General features: G+C 34.2%; 1 protein-coding gene across 9 annotated transcripts in view; it reads right to left on the bottom strand.

The window, feature by feature from the left end:
- The window catches only part of TASP1 (taspase 1), a 295,816-nt gene that overhangs the window by 255,785 nt on the left and 26,540 nt on the right, over positions 1 to 13,491 (bottom strand). For all 9 annotated transcript variants that reach the window (XR_013441943.1, XR_013441945.1, XR_013441944.1 and 6 more), the window contains exon 5: positions 877 to 997. Coding sequence is in view for 6 of the 9 variants with exons in the window: in XM_078056923.1 (XP_077913049.1) it covers positions 877 to 997 (121 nt within the window). In the remaining 3 variants the exon portion in view is untranslated. The remainder of the gene's footprint in view (positions 1 to 876; positions 998 to 13,491) is intronic.

Here is a 13,491-nt window from a genome sequence, read left to right as displayed (position 1 = left end):
CATGCACAAACAGGGGAGGAAGAGGAACAAGCAGACTCCGTGCTAGTGCGGAGCGAGGAACCCAACATGGGGCTAGATCCTAGGACCCTGAGATCATAACCTGAGCTGAAATCAAGAATCTGATGCTCAACCAACGGAACCACCCAGGCACCCTGGAAATGTTCTGTATTTTGACATGGAAATGTCTTATAGCTTGACCTGGGTAATGGTTTACATAGCTGTATACATTTAAAAATTCATGCAGCTTTATAATTAAAATATGTGCATTTCATGTGTATTTGTAAAATATTAGATGTATCTTATATGTATTGATGTGGGAAAAATCTCTAAAACATCCTAGTTAAAGAAAAAAGAAAGTTTCATAATAATACGTACATATATTTTTTAAAAAATACATGTGTGAAACTGCGTTTCTATTACACAAAAATATAGATAAATGCACTGTATTTTACTGGTTAAACCCCTTCAAGGAGAAAGGGATGAGAAGGAAAGATTTGGAAGAGCAACAGCAAATTTTATTTACATCATTTGAATTTTCTAACAAAAAAATATATTATTTGTGTATTTCAAATAATCATAAAATTAATAGAATATGCTAACTCACAGGTTAAATGTCTATAATTTCAATGGGATGGAGGAGAATGATCAACCTCTAACAAAGACTTGAACATAAGCTTTTTTACTATTTTCTTTAAAACTTTTCAAAGCTAAGACTTCATGTTTTAAATTCAGTAAGAGAAAACAATGTTGTTTTCAATACTACTCCAAGCAAGAATGGTAGAAAACACTAGATTGACTAAGTCTTTAGGAGGCATCATATGGTAATATTCATAGTTCTTTAGAGAATAGAGATAATGTGTTATAATGTCCACATACCACTCAGTGCTCCAACAGCTCCAAAATTTAAGGATTTTCCATCCATTATGCTGGCATCACACTCAATTTCACCCAAGAGATTTAGATTAGATCCCATTCCTGCATTTGTAAAAGGAGAATCCTAAGAGATAAAAACAAAAATTAAAATACCATTAGTCTTAAAGAAGATTTAATGTCAATCCTTTATAACTGTTCCAAAAACTAGAAAGGGAAAGAACACTCTCGATTCCTTGCACGATACCAGTACTACACCCTGATTCCAAAATAAGACAAAGACATCATGAGGAAAGAAAACTACAGGCTAATATGTCTTGAGACTATAGACGCAAAAATCCTCAAGAAAATGCTAGCAAACCAAATGCAGCAAAACATAGAAGTCTTATACACCATGAACGAGAGGGATCCCAGGGAAGCAAGTTTGGTTTTAATACGTGAAACTTAATGTAATACACCATGTTAATAAAGAAAAAAATAAAAAAAAATAAACTAAATAGAAAAAACAGGATCATACTAATAAACACAAAAAAAGCATTTAACAAAATCCAACACCCTTTCATGAGAAAAGCACTCAACAAACTAGAAATAGAAGGGAACTTCCTATATATGATATGATAAAGGACATCTACAAAAAGTCCAGAGCGAACATAATAATTAATGGTGAAAAACTGAATGTTTTCCCTTAAGATCAGGGATAATACAGCAATGTTCACTCTCATCACTTCTATTCAACATTATACTGGATATTCTGGACAAAACAATTAGGCAAGAAAAAGAAATAATGAGCGTCTATATTGGAAAAGAAAAAGTAAAATTATCTCTTAGTAGAAGAGGACATGATCTTGTATACAGAAAGTCCTAAGGACTCCACTAAAAAACTATTAGGACTGATAAACAAGTTCAAAAGGGTTTCAAGATACAAGATCAATATACAAAAATCAACTGTTATTTCTACATATTAGCAATGAACAATGTGAAGATCAAATTCAGAAAACAATTCCACTTACAATAACATCAAAAAGAATAAAATACTTAGGAATAAATTCAACAAAAGAAGTAGAAGATTCATACACTGAAAACTATAAAACATGTTAAGAAAAAATTAAAGAAGACCTAAATAAATGTAAGGACACCCATGTACATAGATCAAAAGGTTTAATGTCTTTAAGATAGCAATACTCTCCAAAATTGATCAGCTTCAACACAATCCCATATCAAATCCTAACTACCTTTTTTGCAGAAACTGACAAACTAACCCTAAAGTTCATAAGGAAATGCAAGGGACTCAGAATCACAATCTTCAAAAGAAAAATAAAATCGGAGGGTTCACACTTCTAAGTTTTATAACTTACTACACAACTACAGTAATCAAGACTGTGTGATATAGCTAAGGACAGACATATAGATCAATGCAATAGAACTGAGTGTCCAGATACAAGCGTTATATTTATGGTCAATTCAACAACGATGCCAGAACAATTCAATAACAAAGGGTAGTATTTTCTGTAAGTGGAGCTGGGACTATGGATATTCAATCCAAGAGAACAAAGTTGGATTCTATCTCATACCATGTACAAAAATTAACTCCAAGTGGATCAAAGACCTAAATATGAGTTAAAACTATAAAACCATTCAAAGAAAACATTACGGCAAATGTTTATGACCTCAGATTAGACAGTGGTTTCCTAGATATGAAACTAAAAGCACAAGCAACAAAGAAAAAACTAGAATTTGGATGTCATCAAATTAAAACTTTTGAGTTTTAAAGTACACAATAAAAGTAAAAAAAAAAAAAACACTCAGAATGGGGGCAGGGGGACTGTAAATCATTTATCCGTAAGAAATTTGTATCCAGGATATATAAAAACTTCCCACAATTCTAAAATAAAAACACAATTTTAAAATGGATAAAGGATATGAATGAACGTTTCTCCAAAGAAGGTATATAAATGGCCAATAAGCACATGAAAAGATGCTCAACATCATTACTCATCAAGGAAAGGCAAATCAAAACCACAACAAACTACTACTTCACACCCACAATTCCACTTAAAATAACATCAAAAAGAATCATAAAGACAGATGTGTTGGCAAGGATATAAAGAAATTAGAACCCTTACACACTGCTGATGGGAATGTAAAATGGTACAGCCACTTTGGAAAACATCTGGAAACCCCTCAAAAACTTAAACATAAAGTTACCATTTGACCCGACAGTTCCACTTCTAGGTATATACCCAAGAGAAGTGAATTGTCTAAACAAAACTTGTACCCATATATTCACAACAGCTTACTTAATACTCATATGCCAGCATTTCTGGAAACAACTCAAATGCCCACCAACTGATGAATGGGTAAGTAAAACATGGTATATCTATACAATGGAGTATTAATCAGCAATAAAAAGTAATGAAGTACTGATGTATGGCAAAATATGGATGAACCTTAAAAACATAATGCTAATCAAAGAAGTCAGTCACAAAAGATCACATACCAGATGATCCAATTTATATGAAATTTCGAGAAAGGCAAATCCATAAAGTAGATTAGTCATTGCCAGGGGTTGCAGAAGGAGGAATGGGGAGTGACAGCTAATATGTACTGTGTTTCTTTTTGCGGTGATTCAGATGAACTAAAAGTAGATGGTGTGACAGCTGCAGAACTTTATGAATATACTAAAAACAAGTGAAATGTATGCTATAAAAGTGAATTTTACGGTATATGAATTATATCTTTAAAAAGATATCATGAAGGGGCACCTGGGCTGCCCAGTTGGTTGAGCGTCCGACTCTTGATTTCGGCTCAGGTCACGATCTCAGGATTGTGAGATCAAGCCCCACATCAGACTCCACGCTAAGCATGGAGCCTGCTTGAGATTCTCTCCCTCTCCCTTCCCTCTCCCCCCTCTCTTTCTCTCTCTCTCTAATAAATAAAATCTTTTTAAAAAATAAATAAAAAAAAAAGATACCATGAAGGAAAAAAAAGCTTGTATCAGCAGACTACACAGAACATAAAGGCCTGGAATCAGAAGGGCACACAATGTGATGAGCACTGGGTCATATATGCAACTAATGAATAATTGAACATTACATCAAAAACTAATGATGTATTATATGTTGGCTAATTTAATTTAAATTTAAAAAATGAAAAAAAAAAAGTCAGCCATGTATTTGCAATCTAAAAGAAAGACACTATCTTATTTTTCTAATACTGTGAATAAAGTTTTTAAAAATATATACCACTAGTCTTGTTATGTCAATATAATATCATACATGATTTCCAACCACAGATATGGAAAAAAAAATCTAACAATATAAAATCTTACAATAAAAATAAACATCATGGGGACAAACTCCCAAAAGACTTCATAAGAAAGAAAGAAAGAAAGAAAGAAAGAAAGAAAGAAAGAAAGAAAGAAAGAGAAAGAGAAAGAAAGAAAGAGAAAGAAGGAAGGAAGGAAGGAAGGAAGGAAGGAAGGAAGGAAGGAAGGAAGGAAAGAAAGAAGAAAGAAAGAAAGAAAGAAAGAAAGAAAGAAAGAAAGAAAGAAAGAAAGAAAGAAAGAAAAAGAAAGAAAGAAAGAAAGAAAGAAAGAAAGAAAGAAAGAAAGAAAGAAAGAAAGAAAGAAAGAAAGAAAGAAAAGGAAAGGAAAGGAAAGGAAAGGAAAGAAAGAAAAGAAAGAAAGAAAGAAAGAAAGAAAGAGCCGGGGATGGAAAGATTAGATTGACGCTCCTTAGAGTCACTGCATAGATGAAAGGCGTACTCCAAAATAAAGTCCATAAAAATGAACAACTCTACCTCACATTCTAGAATACTGAGTCAATCCAGAAAATTAACTCTGTTCTAAGGTAAGACCAATATTATCTAAGAAACTACAGCAAATCTGGATCAACCTATAGATCACCAAATGCCTCATATCATCTACAAATGTCCCCAGTTTCCTGTATTTCTGCAAGATCCAAGAAAACTGACCACAACATTAAACCTTCTTAATGTGTACCTATAACTAGAGCAAAGGGGTCAGAGATTGGAGAACAGAGTTTTTGTCCTAATGCAGTTAAATAACCGAACAGTCCACAGAATTTCAAAAATAAGATCACAGGATGGGGAAAAAAAGGCTATATAATTATATAGAAATGAGTTAATAATGAGATAATAAATGCTTTCAGCACCCAAAAGGAAATGGCCCACTATGAGACAGAGAAGTTAACAGCAGGCTTCCTGAACATAGCCAGGAAGCTAGAAAATTCCAGTTGGTGGAAATGATGTGAGCAACATACAGGCAATGGGAAAGTGTCAGAGCCACAGAAGATACATTCAGCAAAAAGGATTTACTGGAGCCAAATCTGAAGATTGAGACATACTATTCATCAGAATCTGAACCTGATTAAAAAAACATTGAGAAGCCAGTCAAGATTTCTGTATAAGAGAGAATCGAGATGGGTGTTTTGGTCAAGGAAACAAACAGACATGTACACGTTGTATGAGAAGGAAGGAGAGGAGAATGAAATCAGTGAGACCAAACTGAGGGCTATTTTACAACATAGGCTTGAAATACTAACTACCTGGCATGGAAATGATAGTAGTAGGAATAGAAAAAAGAGAGAGAGAGAGAGAAGGGAAAGGATTAGAACTGTGAAACTTGAGAAATAAATAAAACCATGAATAAGAAAAGGCGTTTTATGAGATGGAGGAAAGAGTATGCATAATTAAGCATAAGGATTTTGAATAAGGACTTCCAACTTAATATTTCTAGCTAAATCCGTTCATAATTAAATCTGGGGAAAGAGATCACAACCAAAGAAAAATTATGGTTTAAAAACAGATGAAGACTGAATTCTTGCCCTGGATCTTTTCATATTTTGAGAACAGAGCAAAAGAGATTATAAGCAAGTAAATTACCACATTACAAAGGTTTGGGGTTTTTGGTTTTTTGGGTGTTTTTTTTACTGCATATAACCTCCCTTGCCTAGTCATGTATATCTTCAAAGTGTGGAAAAGGAACTGAAATGTGAGAAAAATGTAAAGCAGCTACCTATATGTAGTAATTCCCAAAATACACATGCAAGATTGTACCAGTGTATACACTATCTCAACAATCTTTGAAATGGAATATATCAGCTAATCAGTTCTGCAAAATTTTTAACATAATCCAATTAGAAATCACAAACTGAACAAAGTTATCCTGAAAATGACTACTGCATGATGCTTTAAATTTGACATTTTAAAAATACATAAGAAAAAGTATATAAGAAAATTAAAAGATATCTTAGCAATTTTTTTCAAAAATATTTCTCCTACTTCAAAATACATTAATAATTTCAGGGGCACCTGGCTGGCTCAGTCAGTAGTGTGCGACTCCATCTGGGGGTTGTAAGTTTGAGCCCCACGTTTGGCACAGAGATTACTTAAAAATTTAAAAATATATTTAAAAAATATATAAAATACATATATACATATTTATATATTTATATATGTATTTATAAAAAATGCATATATATATATTTATAACTTCAAAAGTATGTTTACTGAACTTCTGCTTCTGACTATGGCATAATAGGGATGATATTTATCTTTCTAATTAGAAAATCAGGCAAAATATGTAACAAATGGACTTCAATCAATAACCAGCACTGGACTGTGATCCTGAAAGAAGAGACACAAATCAAGATGCCTCAACTTAATTCCCAGAGATATTTTCCAGGCCATAGCACAGGAAAGAGAAAGCCAAAAGACAGCCAACATTCTTCCAGGAGGAGACAGTTATGAGTTCAAGGAGGCTAGGAAGGCTAGTATAGGGTACAAAAAGGAAAGAGCTACAAAGGGAACTCCAGAGATTCTGAGTCTTTAAATAAGTATTAGTCTGCATATATTTATTAGGAAACTACCAAGACCATAGAAAGAAGCTCTGGAAAACAGTAAGCTGAACAATTTCTGGAGCTCACACAGAGGTGAGAATAGTTCATCTTCCCATCAGCCAGAGTGAGGCTATCAGGGAAAGTCTCAGGAGGTAATGCCACAAAAATTAGGCCGAATTAGCCTTAGAAAGTTTACTCTAGACTGGCACTAATAAAGTTGTAAAGGAAGCCTCAAAAAAATCAAAATGATTTACATGAACAAGTGTCCCAAAACAAAGTTCAACAATAGCCAACTCCCAAAGATATAAAATTCACAATGATTAGTATAAAACCAAAGATGACCAGACATATAAATAAGCAGAAAACTATGGCTCATAACCGGAAGAAATTACAATGAAAAGAAATCCAGAAATGACACAGATGATAGAATTAGCTAACAATTCCAATGCTAGCTAACAATGTTAAAATAGCTCTCATAAACATACTCTATATGTTCACATAGGTATAGGAAAACATGAGGGTAAAAAGGAAAGAAAAGGAAGCTATAAAAAAAATAAATAAATTGAACTTCTAAGATGAAAAATATAATAATCTAAGGTGAAAAACACTTTGGAACAGAAAAAGCATTTGCATTAGGTAAAAATGAAGGAATTCCGAATGAAGTATGGACTTCAGTTAATTTTAATGGGTCAAATCAGGTTCATTAATTGTAAAAAATACACCATAGTAATGTAAACATTAATAATAGGGGAAATCAGCTGTTGGGTATATGGTAATTCTCTTAATTTTTCTGTAAATCTAAAACTGTTCTAAAATTAAAACTTTCTTTAAAGAAAAATCAACCCACAGCTTGGGAGAAAAATTCTTACAAAACATACATAAAGGTAAAGGACATATCCAGAATATATAAAAAATCCACACAACTTAGTAAGACAAAACAATCCAGAGTTTTTAATAGCAAACAATTTTATGTACTGATTGCAAATAACATATGAAAAGATGCATAACATCATTAGCCATTAGGGAAATGCAAGTTAAAACCACTACATAACCTCTAAAATGGCTTAAAATAAAATGAAATAAAATAAAATAATAAAAATGGCTAAAATTAAGAAAACAGACAATAGCAAGTATTGGCAAGAATGTGGAACAACTGCAACTTTCATCCATTGCTAATGAGAATGAAAATAGCAATAGCTTGGCAGTTTCTTTACTGTTAAGCATATACTTACCATAGATCCAGAAATTCTACTCCTATTTATCCAAGAAAAATGAAAGCACATGTCCATATAAAGACTTGAATAGAAATGTTTATATCAGCTTTAATCAGAACAGCCAAAAACTGGAAACAACCCAAATGCCCATCAACTGGTAAATGGATAAACAAATTATGATGTATCAACACAATGAAATACTACTCAGCAATTAAGGAACAAACCTCTAATTTCCCAACAATAGGAAGGAATATCAAAAGCATCATGCTAAGGGAAAGAAGCCACTCACAAAAGACCACATATAATATGATTCTATTTAATCCAAATTCTAGAAAAGGCCAAATTATGATAAAAAGCAGACAATGGTTGCCAGGGGCCACTGAAAGAAAGGGATCCCCTGCAGATAGGCATTAAGAGGGAATTTTGGAGGTGATGGAAATATTATATATGATTGTATTGGTGGTTACATGATTGTATACATTTGTCATAACATCAAATTATTCACTTAAAATTGGCTAATTTTGTTGTATATTATATTTTGATAAAACTGACAAAAAAGTATACTTCTCACTTGATATAAACTAATCACCAATATACTAACTTTCTCCTTATAAAAAAATATACATAAGTTTTTTAAATGGTCATTTGTTGTTTTCTGACCTGAATCATTTTGTACAACTAGAAATCATTATGCCCAATCAGTAGCAAGCAATCCTAAAATCTGTCAGACCCTGTTATTCTCATGTTCAAAAACTTACAATGTTTCCAATAATACTTAGAATAAAATCTAAAGTCCTAATTTCCAAGGTTTACAAGGCCCTACATGATCTGGCCCCTCCCTCCCTCACACATCCTATGTACCAGCCACATTGACTTCCTTGCAATTTCATGAGCACAGAGAGAACATTCCCACCTCAGGGCTTTTACATTTGTTCATTTACTCCTTTGAAATGCTGAGTTTAGTGAGTGGCTCTAGTAGGAGAAAAAGTCAATAAATAAAGACTGTGTGCACATGTGTGTGCAGAAACACATATATACACATGTGTATAAATAGCTGATGTCCTATAGTGATGTGTTATGAAGAAGAATAAAGTGGAATAAGAAGGGATAATAGGGTACTTTTCCCTCTAACCAAAAACTCCCTTCCCCAACATCTTCACATGGGTTTCTCCTCCATTTCATTTAGGTCTCTGCTCAAATGGTATCAGAAGGCTCTCCCCTTATTAAGTTATTAGCATTTCGCCAACTTTCCCAACCTTTTTTTTCCTCTTACTATCTTATGTTTTTTTTTTAAGATTTTATTTATTTGACAGAGAGTGAGAGAAGGAACACAAGCAGGGGGAGTGGGAGAGGGAGAAGCAGGCTTTCCGCTGAGCAGGGAGCCCGATATGGGGCTCGATCCCAGGACCCTGAGATCATGACCTGAGCCAAAGGCAGACTAGCTTAACGACTGAGCCACCCAGGCACCCCTATCTTACGCTTCTTTATGGCACTTTCACTACCTGACATTATACGTACTTTTTGTTTGTCTAATTCTCTCCATAGAATGTTAAGCCCGTAGTACAGTAATTTGTCTTTCTGGGTGTTGTATCCTGATGTCTAACGTAATGTCTGGCACTTAGTAGGTACTGAATAAATATTTGTAGAATGAATGAACAGGAGCTAATTACAACTAGATATAAATTGAAGAGTTGATCATTGTGAACTATACCCTCTTAAGCTGATGCTTATTGATTCTTACAAGTTACACTTATAGAGAAATGCCAGAATAATGTAACAGAGTATTAAGAATCCAATCTTTTCACAATTAAAACAAGAGAAATGAAATAAACTCAAGCAATAGCATTTTCAGCTTCTAAAAGATGAAATTTTAAAAGCAAAATATTTTTGTTGACCCATAGCTTTTTTTTTAAACTGAATTCTTTTTTTTTTTTTAAGATTTTTTATTTATTTATTTGACACAGAGAGAGAGTGAGAGAGAGAGAGCACAAGCAGGGGGAGCAGCAGGCAGGCAGAGGGAGAGGGAGAAGCAGGCTCTCCGCTGAGCAAGGAGCCTGATGCAAGACTCGATCCCAGGACGCTGGGATCATGACCTGAGCTGAAGGCAGCCACTTAACTGAGCCACCCAGGCGCCCATAACTTTCAAAAGAGACAGAAGTTTTACAAATTAAGATCCCTCTGACTGCTTGACCCAACAAAGAGAAGGTGGAAAGGCCAAGATGTAGGAACTACATCCCCATCATGACATGTAAACCCTATTAACAAAATTTGAAAACACCAAGCCAAGGCAAAGATCTGCAAAACATTACTCTTTCACTATAAACTACAACCTGTATTACCCATTTAATGTCCTTTGCTGAAAGCATAAAATAAAATAAGAACTGTTTGCAAGGCTATAGGGTATACTGTACCTCTGGGGATCTATTATGAGACCTCTATTAACAGCTCTTACAGATGCAAACAATTTAGTTTTCAAATGCCTTACAAAAACCAGACTGGCACATTATAAAATCATTTTTATATAAAATGATTTATGTTTGTCCAATTTCTAATCTTCCTTTAAGAAGTTAGACATTTACAGAAAATTACTAATATGTTAGTATTCATACCTTGTTATTCTAGTGCAAATCAACAAACACATCATTAGATGAATAAAATATAGAATGAAATTATGTGATAATACGGTTTCTTACTCTAAGTATGCTAAGATATCAAAATTATTTTAATTATTGCTTTCATTAACAAGCAGGTAGCTTTATTAATCTAAAGCTGATGAGAAAGAGGGAAAAAACAAACAGCTTCTAAAACGAACTATTTGTTGACTTTTTCTTAAACAGAGTAATAAAAACAGGATGTATACCCCACGTTGTTACAGTCTTTTTCAAACTAATACTGGTAAAACCTGTGCAGTACACCTAGCCTAGCTGACACTATCCTAAGAATTACAAATTCCCTGGTATTTTATCATCAATTCTCATTATTTACAGGATGAATAGCAATCAGTGAAAAAGTATTACCAAAAAATCATTTGGGGATTTTTTGTTTGTTTGTTTAGCAGCTAATTAAGGTCAAACTTTCAAGAACTGGATTACTGGAAGATTTCCAATTTAGATTCCTCTGTGGTGGTACAGGTTAAGTTTCATTCATTCAACAAATATTTATTGGACACCTATGTGCCAGGCAAATCTTTTCTGTAAAGCGCCAGATATATTATATAGTTCAGGCTTTGTGGGCCACACAGGCAATTCCACAACTACTCAACTCTGCCTTTGTAGCATGAAAGCAGCCAGAGAAAATACAAAAAGGAATAAGCATGGCTTTGTTCCGATAAAACTTCATTTATAAACACGGAAATTTAAATTTCATATAATTTTCTGGTGTCATGAAACATTATTCTTCTTTTGACTTGTTTTCCAATCATTTAAAAAAGTAAAAACCGTTTTGAGCTTGCAGACCATTCAAAAACAGGCAGCAGTCCAGATTTGGCTTTCAGGCCATAGTTTGTAAAACCGTGATGTAAATCATGGGGATACAGCAAAACAGAAAAATATCCTTCTCACGTGCAGCTTCCATTCTAGCTACAGGAGACAGACAATAAGACATTAAATAAATTAGATGGCATATTACATAGCAGTAAACATGATGGAGAAAAATGAAACAGGCCAGGAGACGGGGTACTGGATATGGTCAGAGGGTTAAAATGAGGAGACAAGAAAACTACAGGGGTAATTACAATTTATTTTTCCTTTCAAGTGTTTATTTATTTTTTTATTTTTTTATTCATGAGAGTCAGAGAGAGAGAGAGAGAGGCAGAGGCAGAGGGAGAAGCAGGCTCTCCACCTAGCAGGGAGCCAGTGTTTATTTTGACATAACTTCAGACTTGCAATAGTAGTATAGTATCTAGAACATATTAAGAATTCCTAATAACCAAAAAACAACCCAATTTAAAAATGGCCAAAGGACTTGGAATGAATAGACTTCAATAGACACTTCTCTGAAGAAGATAGATGAATGGTCAACAGGCACATGAAAAGATGTTCAACATCATTAATCATTAGAGAAATAAAAATCATAAGCACAGTGATGTACCACCTCATACCTATGAGGATGGCTATAATCACAAAGATGAAAAAGAGCAAGTGCTGCTGGGAGAAACTATACATTGCTGCTGGTAATATAAAATGGGTCAGCTGCTGTGGAAACAGTTTGGTGATTTCACAAAAAGTTAAAGACGCAGTCAGTATGACCTCACGATTTGGTACTCAAACAAATACTTGTACAGGAATGTTCACGGCAACACTTTTCACAATTGTGAAAACAGAAACGACTTAGATGTCTATCAGTAGATGAAGGGATAAATTGTGGCATAATCATGAACAATGTTGAATAATACTCTACAAAAAGAAATGAAGTTCTGACACATGCTACAATATGAATGAACCTTAAAAACATTATGCTAAGTGAAAGAAGTCAGACACAAAAGATCACATATTGTACAGGTAAATCCATAGAGACAGAAAGCAGATTGGTGGTTGCTGTGGGGCTAGGAAAGGAGGGAATAGAAAGCAACTGCTTATAAGGTACAGGATTCCCTTTGGGGAGATAAAAATGTTTCTGGAACAAGACAGAAGGTAGTAGTGGTACAATATTATGAATGTATGAATGTCACTGAATTACTTTAAAATGAGTAATTTTGTGCTCTATGAATTTCACCTCAATTAACAACCGAAAAAAGCAGACACAAAAGACTAACATACAGCATGATTCCATTTCAGACCAGGCTTTACCCCGGAGTGACTGAAGGGGGTGTAAGTAGCCTTCTGGAGGGCTGTAAATGTGTTTCCTTAACTGGGTGCTAGTTCCATGAGGATACATTCACTCTGAAAAATTCACGGAGCTATCCCTTACAATAAATGTGCATATTTTTCTATGTGTATACTATATTTCATTAAAAAGTTTTGAAACTATAATGTATACTTTTGAAAATAAAAGATTAACTGCAATTTTTTTTAACTATTACCATTGTGGGGTAAAGGATACAAGTAATCTCTCTGTATTATTTCTTACAACTGCATGTGAATCTACAATTATCTTAAAATAAAAAAGTTTTTTAAAAAGAATCAGAAAATAGAATTTCCAGATTCCCATTCCCAAAGATTCTGATTTAGGTCATCTGAGGTGAAGACAGGGAATCTTCATTCTTTTTAACAAGCTACCTTAAGTAATTTTAACTCAGGTGGACCACGATCCTCACCTTGAGAAACTCCAACCTAAATGAACTCCGTAAGCTGTTTAACTTCACTATCTCTGTGAACCCCATCTAGAGGAGGCTTTTAAAGGCATCTATCAGCAATAGGGGTGCCTGGGTGGCTCAGTCAGTTAAGTGTCTGCCTTCGGCTCAGGTTATGATCTCAGGGTCCCAGGATCAAGCCCCACATCAGGCTCGCTGCTCGGTGGGGAGTCTGCTTCTCCCTCTCCCTCTGCCCCTGCCCTCCACTCATGCTCTTTCTCTCTCACTCCCTGTCTCTTTCAAATAAATAAATAAAACC

Source organism: Halichoerus grypus, chromosome 10, assembly GCF_964656455.1.
Source record: "Halichoerus grypus chromosome 10, mHalGry1.hap1.1, whole genome shotgun sequence".
Taxonomy (NCBI): domain Eukaryota; kingdom Metazoa; phylum Chordata; class Mammalia; order Carnivora; family Phocidae; genus Halichoerus; species Halichoerus grypus.
The sequence above is the reverse complement of the archived record's forward strand: the minus strand, read 5'-3'. Positions and strand labels throughout refer to the sequence as shown.